The sequence below is a fragment of the Poecile atricapillus genome, chromosome 25 (assembly GCF_030490865.1).
Source record: "Poecile atricapillus isolate bPoeAtr1 chromosome 25, bPoeAtr1.hap1, whole genome shotgun sequence".
NCBI lineage: Eukaryota > Metazoa > Chordata > Aves > Passeriformes > Paridae > Poecile > Poecile atricapillus.
Window position 1 is genome coordinate 353,554 of NC_081273.1, and position 23,331 is coordinate 376,884.

Here is a 23,331-nt window from a genome sequence, read left to right on the forward strand (position 1 = left end):
CCAATGGCCATCATCCTTATCTCCCTCAGTTTTCAGATGATGTGCAGCTGATCAGCTAGAAAGTACTACCTTATAAATTGAAAAATAGTTTTAAAAATTGCAAGGGTTTTAACAGAAACACAGGGGCTCCACTCCACACTTACTCTCCCTTGGATTGTGTTGTGGGAGGTCAGAAATTCTTTGTTCTATCCAGAGAGTAGCAAATGTATTTTTCCCTGTAACTTCTCTATTGTTATCATCCCATTTATCCACAGCCCACTCACCCTCCATTGCACTGAACACCTTACCTCAATGAACAGATTGAGCATCATGAGTGATAAAAAAAAAAAAAAAAAAAAAAGAGAAACAGATTTATTCTTTTCAGGTCGGTTTGGTTTTTTTTTTTTTTTTTTTTTTACACCTGCCGGGTTGCACGAGACTCTGAACACAACAACAGTCACCAAATGTACAATAAACATACACAGTTAAGAAATAGGTGCGGCCCAAGCAGTCCAAGAGGTGCAATATCAGGTTGCGCAGGCTGGGGTTGTTTTTTTTTTTCCTCCAGGAAAATACAGAATCTGACCCAAAATGCCTCCAAGGGACAGCATCTCCAAACAAAACACAGACCTTGCAGGCAACTGAGAGGACTCTGGATTTACACTTCTGTGGGACATAACTTAGATCTTTGGATTGCTCTGGTTTAAATACAATAATACATCCTGTACCTTCTGCACTGCAGAAGTAGAGAAAAAAAAATCCGTGCAACCTTTGCCATCTGTGCAATCACTGTAGTTCCTTATTTTGGAAGGAAAATCTGTGGTACTTCCATTTCCAGGCATGCTTCTTATGCAGGCAATTCATTCAACTTGGGACACTAGGAATTACTTCACCTGGAATCAGGCCAATAGCCCGAGTGTGATGCTGCTGCAGTGCAGAGAAACTTTGATGAAGAATATTTGAGTTCAAAAAGGGTGTTTTAAAATGGTTTTCTGTTTTAAATAGTTTTCACTTTTAAATAACTGGTACAACTGTCCTCATTCATGAACCGTTACAACAAAGGTGAATAGAGCAAAATAGTTTTTAAATCCCATGTCTGCAGCATCATTAATGGGAACATATTTGATGTTCAGCTACTGTCAAACTTTTAAGAGTCTTAACTACTCCTGCAGGGCAGTATCCCAAGTATTCCCAGTCTCCCATTTCCAAGTCTGCTATCTTCCTACTACTTGTAGCATTTCTGGCTCGTTATTAAATCAGCAGCAGCCTGAAGAAAGCCAAGACAAAATTCTCCCTACTCTCTTCCCACATGAACAACATTGCAAGACCAAACACTGTAACTCCAAAGTCCTCGGCAACATGAGTTCAGATTACTTACTGGGCACTGTGGTTGCTTGCCCACACTGCCACAGTGGCTGGGTTGCCAAATCCACAGAATTTAAGGTCACTCCTTGCACTTGACCAAATGGGAGCACTGGTCCATGTTAATTCTACCTGGTTCATTAGTGCTGCAGTATGGTGGTACAGCAAGAGAAGAGAAAGCCCAGGAACAAAGTAATCCACATTTTGGCAAGTCACTTCAAAGTGACCTCAGAACAGTTCTGAGCTGGCCAGTATTTGCCAATTGATTTATCTCAATACTACTTCCATGCCACATTAATAGATACGTTAATTACCAAAGCAATACCTGCTACAAGGCTTTGCCCACAAGGAACAACATTTGCTCTTGTGCAGCCTGAGTGTGGAGTTCTCTCTCATGTCAAAGAGCTTTAACTCCATACAACCTGATACTGCAATATGTAGTGCCTAATAACATGGGTAATCCACACCTGAATCCATGGGAATACCTATGGAAGAGTCCCACATTCACACTCAGTGCAGTACAAGAGAGAACAAATAAAAAAAACGAGACTCTCAAGTTCTTCTGTCTCAAGGGCCTTTAAGACACAGCACACTTCTTTGCATTTGTTTTATAAATAAATGTATCCTGTTATGCACAGATGTTCTGGGATGAGTTTTACAGCAATGAATGGAAATTCAGACATACATGGTATATCCCATCAGGAGTCAATGGAGTTCTAGTCATGTTCTTGAAACCACCAGAATGCCTTGAACAACCAACCAAGACAACCTGTGAAGGAGAACCATGTAAGGAAAAACATATTACATGGCCTTAAAAGATAAACCTTCTCTTTCCCTTTCTCCTGGTCCCTAAATGCAACATGAATTCTGTATGTAGACCAGGTCCATCACATCAGGCAACCCTCATAGATAGCTTTCCATGTCCCATAAATAGTGGTCCACTAGTATGTTTCTTGTGTGTTTCCTGAGTCCAGGGCTATTTGTTTTCTGGAACTGTCCAAAGGAATTACAGTGCATTGTTAACAAGGTCATTTGGAAAAAAAAAAATAAAATCAAAGTAACCAACTCTCCATCCAGTTTTGAAGAGGAGAAATATGTTTACTTTGAGGTGGCCACAGAGATAACGACCTCTTCCCTTCAGAGGAGTGCTGTGCATCCTCGTTTTTTCCTGGCACAACTATCTCAGATCACAGCAGAAGCTGCTGTGCAGGTTTAGCTGAGCCTTTTTTTTTTCTTTGTTTACAGGCAAAAAAGCAATTTTCCCGGCAAACACTGGAGGGAAAAGAAGTAACAGTGGCTCTGTACTACCCCTTAGGTGCTCCTGGCATTTCAATCAGTTTGTTCCAAACAACATGGATTTAAGACTGTGCTTTTCCTGCTTTCTGGAACTGCTGGGTAAAACACGGCAGGGCAGACAGCATGTAAACAGTTCTGGAGGGCTGGAAAAATAATAATTTAATGGACTGCTTCGGCACATCTTCACAGCTTCATTGTTCAATCCAATCCCCATATGGGGACACCAGGAGCCACTGGTTGGCTGCTGCTGCTCCTTTCTGCAGGCATTCTGCTCATATGGCACAGGGACACTCCCTTTCACCTTGGCTGCTAGAAGCCACAGGAAGCAGTTCTGCCATATTCTAGTAATTTACATTATGTTCTCCTGTTTAATGGCTCCTGTTAAAAAGATACATATGACAATCTGCCAGGAAGCCTTCAGTTAGGCAAGCTTTTTCCCATACAGTTGAAATAAAATTGTCTTCTGGACGCACTTACATAAAGGAAAAATAAGGGTCAGCAGACATGCCAAAAATAAAGTCCAGGGCCAGTAGAGGTTTCATTTCTCTTGTCCTTTTTCTTAAAAGCTGCATTAAAAGCATCCCAGAAGGATTTTGAGGGTATTTCATGGTCACAGTGAACCCTCTTAAAGCATTAACAAGAGCTCCAAAGATTTTAGTGGAAGGTGAGCATATACATTAAAACATATAGAGCCCCAAGGTACCCTCACATCTGGGCTTTCAGGGAGGGGACAAGGACAGGCAAATGGTACCATGAGGCTCTTTCACTCATGCTCTGCTGAGAAAGTCCTGGGTTTGGAGATGTGCACTTCACTCCCGCCACTCCCATTGGTGGTGGTCGTGATGATGTACTGGGTGGTTTGCTGCTGGTTGCTCGTCTGGGATTCCAAGGGATCCGTGTGGGCTGTGGGCTGGGAAATGCCCACCTGAACCTCGCTGGAGAGTGAAGAGTTTTGTTTACCATCCAAATCAGGCTGACCTTCAGATATCACATAGTGAGTCTGCATGGGGAATATAGAAAATAATTAATAACCATTGTATCTTCTGTAATTTCTCTGTTCTAACAGTCATTTTGGTGTGAGCAAGTAACTTAGTAAACTAAGCTCTGTTTCATTTAAATGTATTTGAGAGTAACATAATGCCTGTCTTTTGATTCAAAGGACATTGGACTTGGCTTTTGGTTAATTTACAAATGGCTAAACTCATTACACAATTAGACCATCACTACATATATAAATAGCAATTTTCAATTCAACTATTCTGAAAGATTTTTCCTGTATTGCACATGTTCTAGCAGAAGTTGCACTCCCAGTGACCAAGATCAACACAGACCAATGACCTGTCTCCTTATGCTTGATTGCTTACAAGGAATAGCAGGAACTCTTCTTATTTTCTAACCTTACATACAACAGCTACTGAAATGTTTCCAGGAGCTGTTCTGAAATTTGGTTTAATAGATACCGGTTAATCATAAATATTTTTAAGACTAAGCAGTACCACTAAATAATTTTGTTCTACCAATGTGATTAAGTGAAGATTTTAAACTAAAAGGAGTCATACATAAAAGAGCCAGACAGCATGAGCCTTGTAAATGGTTACACACAGACTATACTGTGCAGCCTGCACCTCTTTAGGTACCTCCACTCTGTGCCCCAGTCGTGATTTTGGCATTCTTTAAACCTTCAAGCTGAAGAGCTTTACTCTTGATAATATTCTGTATGAAAAAAGGCCATGATGGTTTTCCTTACCTGAGTAACTGCTTTCACTTGCCCTGTGTTAACACTGGTGACAGGGGTACCCACAGCAGTCTCTGTGATCACATACTGCCCTTGTGGGATGGTCATCATCTGAATCTCTGATGCTAAAAAATTGCAAATTGGATAATCAAGACCTCCAGTCAAACTCAAAGACAACCTCCAAAGATCACTTTAAAGTCTGAAACAGTGGGTATTGAATAGAAATTCAGGTGATATAAGGCTTTGTAGAACCCTACAGGCCTTAGCAGAATTATGCCAGATAACACCAGCTGGAGATTTGGCAATTCATGCAGAGAAAACACATCCTGTTCTCACTCTAAGCATCACAGAATTACCATCCAGAACTGCATGGACATGAGAAACCATCTTCATGTCACACTCCTCTTCCACACAATTCTTTCAAGCATGTATCCAAATTTGAACAAGTAGCTATCTAACACATGGATTCTTTCTGTGTGGAAGTTCCTTGGAATAAAGGAGCCCAGTGTGCTTGTCCAAACCATGCACTGGATCAGTAAGGGTGGTAGTGGAAGAGCTGGTAGACCCATTTATATTTGTCTCATGCTTTATCTTCTTGATATCTATGAATATTAACCACAAAGCTGAATGAATTCTGAAAACACTGATGCATTTGATAGCTGAAGACATAGGGCATGTGTTAGTCAGACAAGTAGTTAGAGCTACTGCTGACACTTACAGTAGCTCCGAAATGAATTCCAGTTGCTGGGGAGATATGTGTGCTGGACTGAGGAGCCTTGCTGCTGCTGGAGGGCTTGGTTTGGTGTAGACGTAGTTGTCTGCATCTGTGAGGGACTGAGTTCCTGCTGAGGTTGTTGCGAGGAGGGACTCAAAGGCTGACCCCCAACCTAGAGAAAAAAAAGGTACAAGTGTTCTTGGTGTAGTAAGAATTGTACAGCTCTGTGCTGTCACAACTACAACCTTCTCATTAAGCAAAAACACAGGATGGGTTCCAGAGCATATTAAGCACAAGAACTCTCCTCTCTTTCCTCCAACTTGCTTCAGTCTATGGTCAATAAGCTCAGACCAGGAAACTGAAATAGTGATATTGTTGCTTGCCAAAGTGAGTCTGTGGCAGAGACTAGAGGTTAGAGGATAAATTCTACCCAAGAGCATGAAGAGTTGCACCTCAAATATTTGAGGAATACCAGTTTCCATTTACATCTTCCAACTGACAAACTCCATTTAGCTGCAAATGTGTCTGTTTCCAATCATTTTTCTCTCCTTTGTACATACTGTTGGAGGAAAAAAAAATCCACACCAAAAACCCCATATAATGTACATACTGTTGGAGGAAAAAAAACCCACACCAAAAACCCCACAAAACAGATACCCAAATTAACCCACAACAAAACACCCCCATATACCCCGAGACACCTGGGCACCGCTTGATGATCTTAATGTGAGAATCATTTCATGTATGGTCCTTTAAATGGCAAAGAAAACACTATTCCCTGCATCAGCACATGCAATATGCCAGCTGAGTAGCCTGGTAGGGAAAGCATTTTCTGAAGAGAAGAAAAGAGGGAAATACCTGTGATGATGACTGAGTTGCTGGTGATGGCTCTGTGACCTGGATGTGCTGCACCTGGATGGCATGTTGGGTGTATGTCTGGGGGTCATGGAGCTGCCCAACATCCACTGTGGAGTGCTGGGACTGATGAGGTGAGGTAGCCTGGGGAAAAAATTAAGCAGAGGTCTATATCTCAAATTATTTACAAAAGCAGCCATGTAAACCTCGTCTGAGACACAAGGTCTGAAATAATGAAGTAGGAGCCTTAGTGGAGCACACCTGTTGAACCTTGTTGAGTTTCTTTGCACCCTGGGAGATAAAGTACACTTAACAGATGTAATGGCACAGAGATGGTTCTATCTCAGTGATACCAATGGAAAGGACTTGCCTAACATCGTACAAAGCTGTGTGTCACACTGTACACTCTGGCAGTGGCTGGACTAAACCAAAGGGTTTGAAAGACAGGATTAGTGTTAATCGCTTCCCTGTAAGCATCTTTCTGTACAATTACTCGAGATCTGCATATCCAGTTCTGTAGTTTGACACAGCTCTGCATCAAGACAAGTGCTCAGAGGTTTTTAAAGATTTTTTTGAGCAACACTTGCGAATGATATCAATTGCAGTAATTGAATTACAAGTCTTGGATATTTATAAAATTAAGATCTTGCTAATATTACCTCCAGCAATCAGTGTTCATGCTCTTCTATCATTACAACAGCCACAGTCACTATCAACTGGGGCCATTATTTAGGCCTTTATTAACCAAATTCATAACCTGATTTGTAATGAGGGGCCAGAGAGAACACGGAATTTCAGATTAAAATATAAACATGTGGTAGTTTCAGCTTCCTCCAGTAACAGATTTCCTATAGCTGCCTGAGATATTTTCCTCTGATCAGTTACTCTAGTTACACTCTGGTTTCATTTTTAGGAGGCTGCTGAGCATCAAGAAAATGAATATTCTAATAGATGCTATGAAGGGAACAAGCAACCACTCTCTGTACTCCCAAATTTTGGCTCTGACTCACTGAGGACAAGGAAGTACAAATCAGTCTTGAACTGCAGAAAATGGGTCACCCACTGACCCACCTTTCCAGTTACTGGGAAACATTCCTAGAACAGACTTGAGCAAGGCTGCCCAAATGGGTAAAACTAAGTCAGGACTGTATTGATGTGTCTCCAGCAAGCTGACCAAGACTGGCAGGACTATTTATGCCTGGTACAAGTGCTTATGAAGGGAACCTATGCCTTATCAGTTGATTTATCTGTAAAAAGTAGCGGCAGCACTTTTTGTAACTATTCCTTACCACTCTTCTGTGCACTAGAGCCACAAGAACACACAGGCTTGGTAGAGAAGGGGTCAAAAGCACAGCAAGGTTACTCACCTGGGCCACTTGAACAACCTGCAGCTGTATGTGCTGTGGCTGCTGCAAGCCAGTTGTGGATTGAGACACAGGGATGTACTGGATGCGCTGGTAATCTCCTTGGGGAGTCCGGTAATCTGTAGTGAGGGTCTGGGATATTTCCGTCATTGCTTGGGTCAGTAAATCTGTTGTCTGAGCAGGGAGAGAGACATAGAGATCATCATCATATTAATGTACTTCTTCAGGGCTGTAGTTCTTTTATCTACACTTATGGTGAATCTGGTCATTTATTTACAAGAGCTTAATGTGTACAGAGGTTGGGGTCATAAATAGTCACCAGGGATCATCAACTAGAATTGCTCTCTTCTGTCTAAATCCTAGTCAGGACCATTAACAGCTAACAACATATCATAGTAAAAATAATTATTTTCATCTCATGGCATACCAGTATTCCCTTAAACAACAGAAGTCCTGTATTTGTGAAGAGCTGACTTGGTTTCCAAGTCAAGAAGTGGTTCATGAACATACTCCACCTTTCTTCATCCCCTGTCAGAGTGACAACTGTATTGCTAATGTGTAAAGACATTTAGTACATAACTTAATTGCGTTTAATGAAGCCAACAGCATCCTGATTGAACCTCTCCATTTTCAAGCACAACATTCTTTCATCCAGTTAGTCTTTAGACAGGAAGTTTTAAACTGTGAACAATAGGACTTTTAAAACTACACAGTATCCCTCAACACTGAAGGACACATTTTCTAGTCTTAGCATTCACTACTGTGGCAGCTGATATATTAACAGTAGAGAGGTCAGCCACTGCAGATTCATCTTGCTCAGTGCTGTGCTGTTCAAAGGATTACAAAAAGATCTGACTCCCTGAACACAGTTTGATCCAGTCCCCAGTCACTGCTAAACTTGTCCTCTTGATGTCAGGAACTGCATCTCACTTCAGGAGAAAATTCCCAGTGAAAATCCATGAGATGTGTACCCCTTAGTTCATTATGTGGAGTCAGTAGGTCTGAATGAAAGAAAGAAATGGATTTGAGTATAAAAGACAAGTCCTTAAAGCTCCAGAAAGAAATGAACAGCTCCTGACAGTGCAAAACTGCACCAGACAGGCTCAAAACCAGAACTGATCTCAAATAATGTCTTAATACAAGTTTTAAAGTGATGTCTGCCAAAAAAAAACCAGGGTTACTAATACCAGAAGGCTCCTGTTCTGTGTGTTTCCTTGCACTGCCCTTGTGTGCCTCCAGCCCTTACCACAACAGTTTCTCCGGTCGTGCTGTCGGTGGTGAGAACAGCTGGTGTGGAACTGATGACGGCTGTTGCCAGTGGTGCATGGATTGTGTTCGGCAGCTGAGCAAACTCCGGGTGCTTCTTGCGGATGTGCTGCACCATCTTTGTCTGCAGAGAGAAGCAAAGGAGTGTTGAAAGAATAGTCAGTAACTCTGCTCAGGGCCATGTGAAATCCAAGAGCCTGACAAAACACGGCTTTTAGGTTTCCCTCAGTAAAGCAGCATCAAGATTCACATTATGAGATCCTCTGGTCAACAAAGTTGAAAACAAGGTTCACAAACCTGCCACTGATTAGAGGTGACACTGAAGTATTGTCCTCAACAGTTTTTTACCCCAACATAGCCAAGTGTTTTATGACTTTTTCCAAAGGTCATCTTTGCTTCCCTGCTCATCTCCCCTGTAACTATCAGAGAGCAGTTTCCAAGTCCTTCCATTCATGATTGTGTTCTGGTAACTTTTCAGCAGAAATCTGTTCTATTCATGGAACAGAAACTATTCATGGAATCTTTTGGCCCTAAAACAACCAGACTGTGCCTGCACTGTCAGCACACAGCACGAAACCAGCACTCTGACTGAGAAGAAGAGAACTCTTCTTGTGGACATACAGGTGACAGAGACCATGGTGAAAGACCATCCCCAGGGAGAGGCTGTCTAAGGCCAGAACCCCCCATACCTTACTGCTGTATTGCTTGGAGCAGTGAGGGCAGCACACTGGAGGGGTGGCAATGGTGCCTGTCAGCTGGGTGTGGGTGCTCAGCATGGGATCTGGCTCTCCTGGGCCTGCAGGACGCAGTTTCCGGATGCTTGGAGGTAGCTCAGCACCAGGATGGTTTTTCAGGATGTGTGCTTTGCGTTTGCTGGCACTCTTGTACACCTGCAGGGGAAAGATTTGGAATTAAAATGGTGCAATCCTGGTGTCTGCACAGAAAACAGCTACCAGTTATCTTGATCTAGAAGGTCTGCATGTTGCTTTAGAGAATACATTTAGTTAAATCCCCAAACAATTACAACAAAAGGCATGAACATACACCTTCCAGTGTTTCATCAACCTCATCTACCTGTAAAAGCAACTGACTCCTTTGTGTGTAGCACAGAGAAGCCTTTTGAGAACATACTGTATGCCACAGCCAAACACCAAAGCAGGACAAGGAGGTAAGAGGAAAACCCTTTTTGCCATATTTGAAGATCAAATGCCCTATGTTAATTTGTTATGAGGGTTGCTGTCTCTATTTGACACAAAGCATCAAACTGTTTTAGTTCAGTGATCAACATACCTTTCAGTTCTTTTTAGGCACATAACAAACAACTACTATCTAATAATTAAAACTATTTTTCTCCCCTCAATCAAAAGGAAAGAGGCATCACAGAAAGACATACTGAGGATAAGGACAGTTAAAATATACTCCCTGGTGTATATATCCCCTCTAAAAAGGCCCCCAGGCATAAAAGGCAAAGGAGAATAAGAGCAAGGACCCAAAGGTACTCCAGAAACACCTTCAGGCTCCACTGACCACTGGCAATTACTGGCACATGACCTAGTAAGCAGTTTACAATAAAAGGTGTTAAACACTAACTTTTGGAAGTGATACAGGAGCCAAAAGTACTTACTGGCCAGGAATTATAAACAGACAGGATACTTTGTCCTAGGCTAACAAGACTAAGGGTCAGTGACTGTCTGCTGGATAACAGTATTCAAGTTTTCCAATGCCAAACACAGCAGAAAGGGGAAAACTGCAGCTTTCAATTACCATTCCACTGCAATGGCCCAAGTGCATTTTGTCTTCTTTTTTTTTGGACAGTACTGCAGGAATGTTGCTGGCAAGCACCTCAGAAAAGCTATAAACCCTGCCAGAGACTTCTATGCAGAGACAAATTTGTTGCATCCAGGACTAGGACTGAGCTATCCTCTGAGGGGTGACTTCCCACACACCTTGTCGCAGTATTGACAGAAGTAATCTCTGTTGGGTTTTATGATGGGCAACGTGAGCTCTGGCACCTCTTCTATTTTCATGTCTGGATGTCTCTTTGATAAATGATTCACCTTAAGAGAAACAGAGAACAAGAACATATTATAGCTGGAAGCCAAATGATTGGTGCTTCTTCCAGACATGGGTAACAGCCAAACCAAAACTGAACAACACAAGCCAGCAGCACTGGAAGCATTTGCTGCTGTAAGGGTTATTGTGCACTCATATTTAAGTGCTGAAGGTAAATGTGGTCTTGCTAGGTCCCATTTACAGTTTCTCTAACCAAAATTAGATAGGAAGGGGTGAAATAGTTTGCCAGAACTGTCTTGTAGCTGATATCTGAGAGTGAGGTAGTGTAAAGGGCCTCTGCCCAGATCAGAACCCCTATGAAACCTTTGCAAACAACCTCTTGCTGCAGAACAGCCTTTACCCAGAGACAGTGACAAGACATGGCCAGAAGAGGCCCTCAAGAAGGGGGAGAAAGAAAAAAAAAACGAAAGACAGGAAAACTCAGACAGTAAGGCTGAATGAGACAGTATTTTCATCTCATGTCCTGTTAAATACAGTACACATCAGTCCGCATTATTAGTGTTGAAATATGGTACTGACAACCATATGTACAGCACAGGCAGTAAAAATGTGCAAATTTGCTGAAGAGGTAAAACACAGAAGTTTAAAAAAAGATGTATCACCTCAACTCAGCTACAAAATTTGCCAAAATTTGTTTCACAGCATCCTGGCTGGATAAGACCAGATTGGACAGGGCTTGGAGCAACCTGGTCTAAAGGAAAGTGTCCCTGCCCATGGCAGGTAGGTGGAATGAGATGAACTTTAAGGTCCCTTCCAGCCCAAGCCCTTACATGATCGTTGTGTTCCAACATGGGAATTCCATCTTTATTCCTTATCTATTCATCAGAATTGAGTACAGAGGCTGTAACAGCACCCAGGCACTCACCAACATGCCCCTGCGGCGGAAGCCCATCATGCAGAGGCGGCACTTGAACATGAAGCTCTCATAGTCAGTGGACGCAATCCGGGGCTTGAAGGTTTTAGAGCGGCTGATCCGATCAGCCTTCTTGGCCTCTCTCTCTGGGTTGTGCATCCTCTGCATGTGCTCTCGCAGCTTGTCCTTCCTCTGGGAAGGAGAAATTGGGGAGAAAAATGTTAGCAACGTCACAGAAACTGCCATATTGTCCATTACGTGTAAGAGACACAGTTTGAGTTGTTCAGGGATCTCTATCCAGAGAGAGAAATTTTCCTCTCAGAAAAATGTGTTCATTCACCCAGAAATACCCACCCCGTCACTGTCCCATGACAAACTTAGTGAGAGGGATCAGGCTGCTGCCACTGCAGCTCACAGTCTGCTCCATCTATTCCAGCAGGATTTGGAAAGGCACCTGGAAGACATGTGCTGACAAGATAGATGCCATGGACACATGAATCTTGTCCAGGAACATTATTAATCCACTGGCATCAGCAAGAAGTTTTTTAACTGAACTGATACAAGCAACGTAACCTGAACACCTGGCAATGGAGATGTATGATGTCCCAGTTCTTAATAAGCAGATAGAAAGTTCCTTTGCTATTAAATTATTAGGAATAAGATCTATTTGAAATAAGGTGCTGAGGTGACCTTGCTCCTTGTCCTTCAGAAATGGATGTCATAGCTCACACAGGACACCAAGCAATGCATGCAACTCACAGGCAAATCTAATGTGTTTACAATTGTTATTTTCTTTCATCTTTGAGAACATGAGCTTATCTCCTTGAAAGAGGGTAAGGAATAGTGGTTTTTGTACTAGTAATGATCCAGCCAAGAGCCACCTCACCTTGAACTGCTTGCCACAAGTGGAGCACAGGAAGTCTTTACGGTCTGAGTGCCGCAGCATGTGGAGTCGCAGCTTGTCGGGGCGGCAGAAAGCCTTATCACACTCTGTACACTGGTAAATCTTCTCAGAATGGAAACTGCGCACATGTTTCTTGACCTAAAATGGCAGATCACAGAAAAATGCAGTTTATTCAAGAAGGAAGCGAGTGGTAACACAGTCTAGGAAACTCTTTGCAATATGAAATTAAAGGAAAAGGTTTTGAAAGTGTTGCATATGCTTTAGTTTAAAAAGTATTTGATCAGAACAGTTGATACCTCAGCAATAGTTTCTATAAAGCCATAACATCTTTATTACTCATCTGGATGGGTGATTTGATTTCCTTAAGAATGATTCTTGAAGGCATCAGCTATTGCATAGTTTCACTTAATGGGCAGAGAAAGTCCACAATGTACCATTTGCACAGAATCGCCCTCGAGTTAACACATTCACCTGAGGTTCATTATCTTCCTTTCATTTATAAGAAACCAAAACATGGGGACTAATTCCTTTCAATCAGACACAATGAGCTTGCAATTACAATTGGCAAAGAAAAAAAAACTTAGAAAAGCATTTGCACACTATTCCTGAACGGCAATTACTTCTCCATAATATGGGACTATCCTTCAGCTCTTCAAACATTTAGAGGGGTGTTTTTTCCTCCCCCCAATAAAGGGACTAATGAGGTTTGACATTTGAAATGCAAGCACTACTCAAGAAATGGGTCTCTAATTAAATCCTTACCATCTTCTAATACTGATCATACATGGAACAACTTGGCATCTCTACCTGTTCCACATAGAAGTATTTCAGTAGGCAGCAGTGACTAGTCTAAATTATTCACATAGTGAGAAGAGAAAAAAAAAAAAAAAATCATTGTTAAATGTCACAAATACAACTGAATAGTTGGAAGACAGCCATGGGACTTTCAATTGTTTGCATGGGAAAGTTTACAGGGAATTAAGTTGCAGTCCAGCATTTCTGAATCATCAGCATTCTTCTTTGTTGAACATTTACAGAAGATAAAGGACTTGCCAGGATGGAATTATATTAGTAAATCACTTTCCCCCATCCTTTCCTCTTTAGCCTAGTGAATAGTCTATCTGTTCCTATTACTGATCTAAACTGTGTTTCTACGTTTCAGTTTCAGTCAGGCAGCTCAGTAAGACACATCAATTGCTTTGTTCCTAGGAAGTATAATGAATATGTGCACGGTCCATCTCAGTTTTTTCTTACTGGGCATGGAAATAGAATCTTTAAATTCTACTAATGACCTTTTCCAAGTGCTTAGCGTAGTGCAGAGTAGCTGCATTACTCACTGCTCCAGTGCAGGGAGTCATTCTACTAATGACCTTGTCCAAGTGCTCAGCATAGTGCAGAGTAGCTGCATTACTCACTGCTCCAGTGCAGGGAAGGAGAATAAAGTGCCCAGCTGAAGCCCAGAGGGGAAGTCAGGAAGCAGAGTGTCCTGATCTGTTCTGCCATTTCTTCAAACTGTTCAAATGAATTATCTTGACAGAAAACATGCAAGGGATTAAAGATGTAAACCCACTTGGTTTTTTGTTCAGTTTTAATGACAAAGGGCAAGGTGTGCTGAAGTACAATCTGAATAAGCAAAAGACAATTCCTTTTTGTCTTTTTTCCACAGAGATGTAATAGACAGAACCTCTGCTTCAGGCATTTTTTGGCAATAAGGCACCCACCCTTCTGCAGCACAGTGCCTTTTAATGCCAGATTGAAGCATCACATCTGATGATTTAGTGGACAGAGCACTTCAGTGTCATAAGACAATGTCTAGCAGTGCTTGGTCACTTTTCCTTTTCAATTTCTGACTGAGGTGGACCCCTGCTCATTGTGAGAATGAACTGCTGTGCAGTTACACGGGGAGAGCACTGAGAAACCCACAGCCTTGTGGGAGACCCCCAAAGCAGTGCTTCAAATCAGTACAGCATCTCACCTGGATAAAATCTGGGAAGCGTTTCTTGCAGGTGGGGCAGGTGAAATAGCCATCATTGACATGGATGGCCACATGATCCTTAAGCAGATCCAAGCGGTCAAAGGACTCGGGGCAGAAAATGCAGGAGTATGTTTTCTGGTCCATATGGAACTTCATGTGGCTCTCAAGGGCACCACTGTTGATGAAGCCCTTGTTGCAGATGTCACAGGTCAAAGGGCAGTTCCCTTCCCGCCCATGGAACCGCAGGTGCTGGTCCAGCTTGTCCTTCTCCCGGAAGGCCTTCCCACACTGCAGGCATTTGAACGGGCGGAAGGATTTCCGGATGAACAGGTGCTGCAGAGCTGCATTCTGAAAGAAGAATCCAAGAGACCATTAGCTTTCATTACCATGTGTAGATTCCACATCCATATATATTCAGGATTAAATATACCGGATGATCAGTGAACAGAAACTTCAAGAAATTATTTTCCATCATATGCTGCCTCGAATTTATAGCAGGGGAGGCTGTGACAGGCAGAAGCAGGGGACATACCTGCAGCTACACCCTGAGTTAGCGGAACACAGTGCAGGAGTTTTCTCTCTATCCCTGATTTCTTCTGTTTTAGCTGACTTGTCTTTAAGTATGCCATTTTTCTGTAAAATAAAACTAAGCCCTGTCTGAAGCACAGACCTGGGCCTGAGAAAAACTGCAATTCCAGCTGATTATTGGGCATCACATCAGAAGTTCAGCCACCACACAAAGGAATGGTGAGCCAGCACCCTGTATTTCCCTCAGGAGCAGGGTTTATGAAATTCCACAGCCCTTTACTAGATAACCTTCTGCATCAAAAATCACCACAGAGATGTGCAGCAGTGGTTTAGCATTGCCTGGAGAACTTCTAGTGGAACATAAATTACAGAAATGCTGGTCTGAACTTTTTTTACTATTGCCAAAAAGAAGAACAGAGTTTCAAAACTTGATGCCAAGAGCAGAATGGCAGCTTTATGAGCAACAGGTAAGAACTTGTGTGCAGTTCCCCACTCCTACTGTGCACAATGTCTCTTTGCAGCCTCTATTTTGTTTTGGCGTGTGTTTGTCTTCATTCTGCCTTTTCTGTAACATTTCGTGATTGTTCTCACTTAGTTTTCTCCCCTTACCCTTCAGATAAATGTTATAGAGCCATTCCAGTCCTGACCCAGCACTCTCTGCTGGAGGAACAGATGCTGCTGGATGCACTGTCTTTAGAAAAAGGGAAGGGGATCCTGCACCAGCATTTCAATATTGGATGAGAACTTTCATGTTGGATACTTGCAAAGCTGGAATTGAGTCCTGTGAAATCCCACAGTACACTGTCACCTATACTGCACTCAAAATACACTTCAATGCTCTACTCCTCTTCAAGAATACTTCTATAAACCATTATTTATTTATGTCTTAACTTTTCACGTTGTACACAGAATCTACATCATGATAGTTAGAAGTAATGTGGAAGAGCATAAGTTTAGGTTGCATATTAGAAAGAAATTCTCAGCTGTAAGGGTGGTGAGGCCTTGTCAGAGGTTGCCCAAAGCTGTGGCTGCCCCTTCCCTGGAGGCATTCAAGGCCAGATTGGATGGGGCTTGGAGCAACCTGAGACAGCAGAAGGTGTCCCTGCCCATAGCAGGGAGGTGGAACTGGATGAGTTTTAAGGTCTTTCCCAACCCAAAACACTTGGATTCCACTAGAATATTGCTGACACTTCTGCTCCCATGTGTTCCATATGACCCACTTCTCCATGAGACACATTCAAGACTTCTGCAAACAAATTTCTCTGGTTTCCTGTCTCCTTTGCTTATGGGAATGTGGCGGCTGACACAAATGACATTTGCTGTGTCCCTTAAGTGCGTGCCAACAGCTGACACTGATTAAGTAAAGTTAGGAGCTCTTCTGCAGGAATGAGGGAAGAGCTTGGGAATACTGTAAAATGCTGTGCTAAGAATTAAATTTGTGGAACCTGAAAGATCCTTTTCACCATCTGAACTGCAGAGGGAAACATAGACTTTCATTCTGGGAAAGAACAGGAGAGCAAATGTTTTGCTACTAAAAAATATATTAACACTTTAATACAGGAGCTCCAAATAGGGCTTCCCAGGAGTTGTCATCATCACCATTCTCCATTTTACAAGTGGAGACAATGGGAAACACAGGGATCTGCTGTAAGTCACACTGGGAATTGGAAAGATGGCTATGTGCTGTGCAAAAACTGATGTGCTGCTTGGAGGATTCCAAAGGATATAATTTCCCCGTTAACCACAGGGAGATGATAATAAAACATAGGTGAAAAGATGTATTTCAATATCCCTAAACTCCATTATGAATTTGAGTTTTGATCACTGGTTCCTTAGCAGGGAGCTGACTGCTAATACAGCAGGCCAGACTCAACATAGCCCTGTTGTTATCTCAAGGGCTACAGAAGGTGAAATGTTTTACTGCTCTATCAACTATAAAAACAGAACTAAGTGTTGTCTCATTAACCTGTAGTATTGATCCAGCACAAACAATTGAGCAAACAAATCCTCCAAAACTTTAAGACTGATATTATGGCTCTTCATACAAGCAATTTACTCCTATAAAATCCACCTTAAATCTACAAAGAACTGGTATGAAAAGAACTAGAAGAATGCAAATCATTATTCAGTTAACACTTAGTTCTGTACATTGGTGACCTAAAGAATGAATGTAACAATTTATGGTGCAGGGCCAATCAGGAAACTAAACAGGAGTTGGACAAAACAACATGGAAGACAACGTTGATACTTACCATTGGATTGGATTCAGCAAAAACCCAATGAAACAAAAACCCAAATCTACCTGCAGCTCCAGCTGAGCAGGCAGCATCGAGAGAAAAATACTTATATTATGCAATGGACTTGAGAAAACAAAAGCCTTGACTTCTCCAGGTCACTACAAGGGCTCTTTGAATTAGAGTTTACTGCTTTGAGGGTTTTTTTTTGCCTCAGGAAACACTAAACAGATCTTCAAGGTTTACTCTGTAGTTAGTAACTGCTCAAGGGGAGTTAAAGTGCAAGGATAAAAGCCACAGATAATCTTGAAGGTGTTTTGTGACTTTTCCTGTTTTCTAGGGCTGATTAACAAGGATGCAATGTGCACTGCAGTACCATCATGAGAAGCGAAGACTTTCAGCAGAAGGGAATAATTAGGGCAGGATAACAACAGGGCAGGGATAAGGAAGAGTAAAAAAGTTAAGGAGAAGGGACTTTTTCTAACCTCATTTTACTGGCTATGCTCCTTGTTATACAATCAGTTGCATTTCTTTCACCATGAAGGAAGTGACTGTGCTTTCCAAATCATATTCCTATCCCTCCTGTTTCTGGTATTAGCACACAGACACCCTACATACTGCCCAGAACTGAACTAAAAACAAATATTCATTGTGGTTGTGGACCACAATGTTCCTCTAATTTTCTACAAGAGTTCTTGAAGGGTGTATGTCTTTCCAATACTAGGGACACAACTGCCGTAGTTAAGATCTAGCTCCAAGAAAACCCCACAGGCTCTGAAAAAGAGGCTGAAAAATGAACTGATTCTATCAGGACTTGAACCCTGAGACAGGACAGATCAGTGCTTCCAGCTTGCGTGAAAACAGTCTCAGAGCACCACTGTCTTAAGCCTTAGAAAAGCTGAAGCAATTCACAAAGAATGATCGGTTTTGAAAACTAAGTCCTATCTAAGTAATAAGGAAGAATTAGAGCTACACAGGTTTCAGAATCATAAGCAGGAGTCAGGACTTTCTACCTGTTCTTTGGAAGCGAATAACGTACTACATATCTGAAAACCAAATGTTTGCTTGCTTTTATTATGAAGTACATGTTACTGTAAGCAGGTGCTGTGAATAGCTGAGTTGAGTGAGTGTTCAGAAAATGGCTTTTCAGTGCTTAAAAAATTATGTTTGCTGGTTTAGTCTTATCTCAAGTGCTCATTGCTCACAGTCTGATGCAATACGGAAAGGTCTGTGCAACTATCCATCTGCCATTCTGCCAGTGCTCCTGACTTGAAACATTTCCAGGACTCTGCTGAACATGAGTTGCCAGGTACAGGGAAAGTTCGAAAGACTTGAGATACAAACATGTCACTGAACCACCACTGCACTCCTCTGAGCTGTCATCAATTTGTGATGAATTTACAGAGAAAAGAAGCTAAGTCACAAGACAAAGAAGTAACTTCAGAATTTCTGTCTTTTTCTTCCTACATTCATTATTTCAAAGGATTCAAGTTCACATCTTGGGTTCAAAAGTTCAGGGAAATGGCCAACATTTTCTTTTCTTACTAAGGACACTGTAGCACACTGTAAGCAATACATCCCCATGCCCTGTCAAAACTTCAGCATCTCTGTACTCTACTAAACACCCTTCAATACCATTCAGTAAAAAATCCTCCAAGCTTTTAACATACGAAAATGAAATCACTGGTAATTCAGAGACTGCAAGCATTTTGTATGGTTAAAATGTGTGCAGTCTTATTGTACCCAAGCCAAACTCTTCCTTCAAGACATGCCACAGTATTTCTGGGTAGCAGCACCATTGGTCTTGCATATATATTGCTGTAAACTGCGAGCAAAATTTGGCTCAACATGTTCCTATACAGAATAGTTACACAACTCTTTCCTAATCCCTCCTCATCCCCTAAAAATGAACCCTTACCCCCACCACAGCTGCTCCTTTCCTTAATCCAAAGTTAACACATGGAAGAAAAAGATTTTAAGCTAAATAAGCTGCTCTCCCAGTTACAAAGCTTCAAGGATTATTTGGTTGAATCATTTCTCTCCCACACATAGTAGAGAAAAACAGCTCAGCCAGTTGACACAGAGCTCAGGCTCATACTGTTTGTTCGTAACACAGGTTTTGCTCTCAAAGGCAGCGTTTTCTACCCCAAAAAAGGACTTTGTCACTAAGTATCATCCTAATCATCACCGAAGTGGATCCAAACTGAGGTTGTGGTTCCTCTTTGGCAATTATTTGAGTTCTGAGAGACACAGATGGTGCTCTGAGCAAGTCTCTAGTCTGTGCCACAGCACTGCAATTCTGCCAGCTGTTTGAAGCACCCCTGCTTACCAGCTTGAACGGACTGTTTTCCCAAGCAAGAATTACTGTGATGGAATTCAATCAGCTCCAGGTCCTGACCAGTTCCCACTAGCACCTATGAGATACTGGCCCTTTACGTGAGATTTGTCTTCCTCTCAGTGCAAAGAAAACTGCTAGGAATGAGATGCTTTATTTGGGATTTGGAAATGGATGCAACAGTGAAAGGAGGACCAGCTGGCCCTGGCAGGCAGGCCTGGTATTCCCTGGGTTACAGTGGATACAATCCCCCATCCTCTGTGCTTACCCTGATGCGCTTTGCTCGCCTCATGTCATCTGCTGTCATGGTGCTCTGTGTGGGCACTGTGCTCCCCTCATGCTGCGTCTGTACGTGGAGTATGTGGTTTTCCTGCTGCTCCAGTGCTGCTTGTGGCTCTGGTGGCACTGGAGTCTGTTCCTGTTCCTCCAGCCCATTCAGTGGGGCTTGTCCGGCCTCATCAAACTGCCCCTTGCTGGAAAAATGCAGCAAGTCCTGAAATCGCAAATCATACAACCAGTGATTATTCCCCCCACCCACTGAAAAACACTTTGATAATACTCAGCAGACAACAAGATTTGTACATATTTAATCACAAGCTATAAACAAAACAGTGTAGTGTCTACACTAACTCCTACAGTTCTCCTGGTGTGTCCACTGCACATCACCTTCACCTACAGCAGCATCACCCAGAGCACCAGGGAAGCAGTGCTGCAGGTAGGCGACTCTCAATGGGCCATCCCTTTGACTGACCAGTCACAGACAATCAGCATTATCCGGCTGTTAATAGCCAAGGAAGCTCTTCTGCACTCAAGAGTATTTCTGCTCTAACCAAAGTGACTAGCAATGACCCAGGAAAGGAGAGAATTTCTGTCTCATGAAAACGGTTGTCCCTTTGAAACATTAGGTGTCATTTTGCAGTGTCTCCTCCTTCCTAACAAACTATCTGGATTGCTGAACTGGAGTGACAAATGAGATAGTCACACTGGGCACTACGTGGTAATCCAGTTTCCAGCTCTGCACACATCATGTCCATATATCACACAAAGCTGTTCTTCCTCCCCTTTCGCATTAGCATAAAAGGGAGGTGTTGTGAGCAGGAAGCACATGCCAAAAATCTACATTCTCTTCCTGTAAGTTCCAATAACTCTTCTGGAATGGAATCATCTTTTATTACATGAAAAAACACACACAGATCTTTATTTGACACCACGTAATGCAACTGAAGAAACTTAAAAGCACAAGCTAGGAAACAGCACCAGAATTAATCTTGAATTATGTTGGCTAAAGGCTGGTGCTGTCAAAACACAAAAGCGGGTGTGGGAGAAGAAAACGAAGGAAAGAGGCCCTTACAGACCGTGAGTGCTTACCAGAAAGAAACCCTTAGTAAACAACTAAGGTTTAGTAAACCTTTAGTAAACCTTTTTTACCCTTAGTAAACAACGCACAACCTCAGTGTCCAGCCCAGGTCCACGCGGCAAGTTTCCACCTTACTGATACTCAGAGCTGTGCTCTCAGCATCCTGACTACAGTTCCCAGGTAGAACTCACGCCCAGCTTTAGCAAGGTGAGCAGATCTCAAATGGCTTGGGGCATCACCCTGTCCTACTGCACAGACACACATGAGCCAGCCCTGGGTCACGCTCCAAGCTGGCAGGACACAAGCTACGTCTACTTCAGAGGCCACTCACACACTGGACTGCACCCAGCAAGCACCACCTCCCCAGAGTTGGTTTGGGACCAACATTAAGTTTATTTGTCTAAATGAGAGATGTCACTGTGGAGAGGGTGAGCTCACAACTGCCTGCACTTAATGCAGCATTTAGGGCATTGCAGCAGGAATTCACAGGCAGAGTATACATCTGAGCATACCTCTGAGTCAGCTTGGAGCCATGACCCAGTAAGGTGCTAGAGGAAAATTACCATTCTAGATATCAACTTTCAGCTAAGTCATAAACTAGAGCACTGATCCCTCCTGTCACTGCTCATAAAAGGACTTAGTGGTAACCTAAGCATGGTCAGCATTAGAGAATTTAGCTTTTTACTTAAATGCATCATATTACATCCCTGCAGAATATAACCAACAGCTACAAGCAAAAGAACATTTTGCAATAAGCCTGCCTATAGGAGGCCCTTCTGTTAATATTAAAACATTCTAGAGAATCACATCTCAAACTGATTTAATTCCACCAGCAACAGTTGTAAGAGCAGGCTGATCTCACATTCCAGAAAGGACAAATAGGAACCTAAACTCCTATTACAGTTTTACTGTCCAAATTACTTCTGTGGGGCTGCCAAACTGCTGCAATAACCCACCTCACTGCTAAGTGCTTTGGAGTGAAACTTGCTGCAGAAACGCAAGTGATTTTACAGGTTTTATAGAACGGAAATAGTGTGCTCTCCTGGCAGAGAATTCCAGCTAGAAACCAAGAATTACTCATGTGTAAGTCCAAAGCACACCCTCAGTTTGTACTGATGCCCAAAATTATTTTAGTTAAGAGTTTATATTCCATGTGCTATTTTTTTCCCTCTATCTCCAAAAATATACCTGTGTCCCTTCTTCACACTTTTCACCATTTTCACTGGTTACTTCCATGCGCATGAATTTGGGAGGTCGCCCAGGGCGTCTGCCTGGTCCAAATCTCCTCTTTCCTCGCCCACGACCTCGGCCTCTGGCTCTGCAGAATACAAGAGTGCTTCATGTTAGGTACAAAAAAAGATGGATTTAGATTCTCCACTGATTTTGTGCTTTCTTTCTCAGCATCCCTACTCATCCATTCAACTCAGCAACAATGATGCAGTAAATAATAAAAAGCAGTAAATAATAAAAACTGAAGAAATTCTGGCAGTAAAAACAATAGGTTTCTGGCTGGTATCTATTTATTTAGTGTTTTATGAGAAACCAAGATTCAGAACACATTAAAATGTCTATCAGTAATCATGGGACCAAGAGGACTACTTGCTTCCATCCAGCCCTCTGCCATGACAAGCCTCCCACTTCTAACACCCCAGTTTATGGTGTGCTGGAAGCATTTTCAGCATGATGGAACAAGTGCACAAGGAAACCCATTTAAAATCTGAGGCCACAACATCCCTCCCCAAAAAGTGCTCAGCTGTTGATGTCAGGCACTAAACAGAAGGGAACAATTTTGTGTCAAAAAAGCAAAACAAAACAGAGTCACTTGCTACATTTCAGTGGAAAGAAGGCACCAATGTCTTCTGCTCTGTGAGAGGTGTTTGTAGATTCAGTTTTTAATAGGTCAGGATAAACTATTTTGCCAGGCCAATGAGGCACTAAAAGCCTTGTTTTCCAAGCTCTGTACTTTCATATCTCTGAGAAACACAGTATTTTGATACTGTGATACTGAAACATTACAAGTATTTAAAGTCTTTTTCAAAAAAAAAAAAAAAAAAAGCAAAACAAAAAAACCTCACCAGTTTCAACAGAGTATTTCTTTCAAGCTACTTCTTTCACAGAGTCTCTTATACCAGTCAGCCTCCTACTGCCATGATTTTTCCTTCTGGTGCTGAGTTGCTCTCTCCTGAGTTGGCCACTAAGATTTGCAGGATAAAGCCCCTCCTTTCTGCATGAGTGGGGAAGTACCACAGTGATCCACAAGCGAAGCTAAGGCTGTCAATACCTGCTGAAGAAGTCCAACTTCTCATCATGGGAATTGAGGTGCTGCTGGAGCTGCTCCGAGCTCATGAAACGCCGATTGCACTCATAACACGGCCAGTTCTTTTCCTGCTCCCTGAGCACTATTGGAAATGTCAATAACACCATTTCACTCATCACCAATTAAACACCTAATTTTTTGGCCCCCAGCCTCTCTATCCTCTGTGGGCCATATTTATCCCCT

The 23,331-nt window shown here is 42.3% G+C and overlaps 1 protein-coding gene across 8 annotated transcripts in view; it reads right to left on the reverse strand.

Moving 5' to 3' along the window:
- Window positions 1-2,720: 2,720 nt before the first annotated feature.
- Window positions 2,721-23,331, reverse strand: part of PRDM10 (PR/SET domain 10) — a 42,653-nt gene continuing 22,042 nt past the window's right edge. For all 8 annotated transcript variants that reach the window (XM_058857260.1, XM_058857263.1, XM_058857262.1 and 5 more), the window contains 14 exons: window positions 23,113-23,230; window positions 22,020-22,149; window positions 19,743-19,967; window positions 14,378-14,725; window positions 12,385-12,540; window positions 11,511-11,690; window positions 10,519-10,629; window positions 9,262-9,462; window positions 8,553-8,696; window positions 7,310-7,480; window positions 5,946-6,086; window positions 5,091-5,259; window positions 4,385-4,497; window positions 2,721-3,637 (listed from right to left, as the gene is read on the reverse strand). In XM_058857260.1, coding sequence (XP_058713243.1) covers window positions 3,401-3,637; window positions 4,385-4,497; window positions 5,091-5,259; window positions 5,946-6,086; window positions 7,310-7,480; window positions 8,553-8,696; window positions 9,262-9,462; window positions 10,519-10,629; window positions 11,511-11,690; window positions 12,385-12,540; window positions 14,378-14,725; window positions 19,743-19,967; window positions 22,020-22,149; window positions 23,113-23,230 — 2,444 coding nt within the window. In that variant the 3' untranslated portion in view covers window positions 2,721-3,400. The remainder of the gene's footprint in view (window positions 3,638-4,384; window positions 4,498-5,090; window positions 5,260-5,945; window positions 6,087-7,309; window positions 7,481-8,552; window positions 8,697-9,261; window positions 9,463-10,518; window positions 10,630-11,510; window positions 11,691-12,384; window positions 12,541-14,377; window positions 14,726-19,742; window positions 19,968-22,019; window positions 22,150-23,112; window positions 23,231-23,331) is intronic.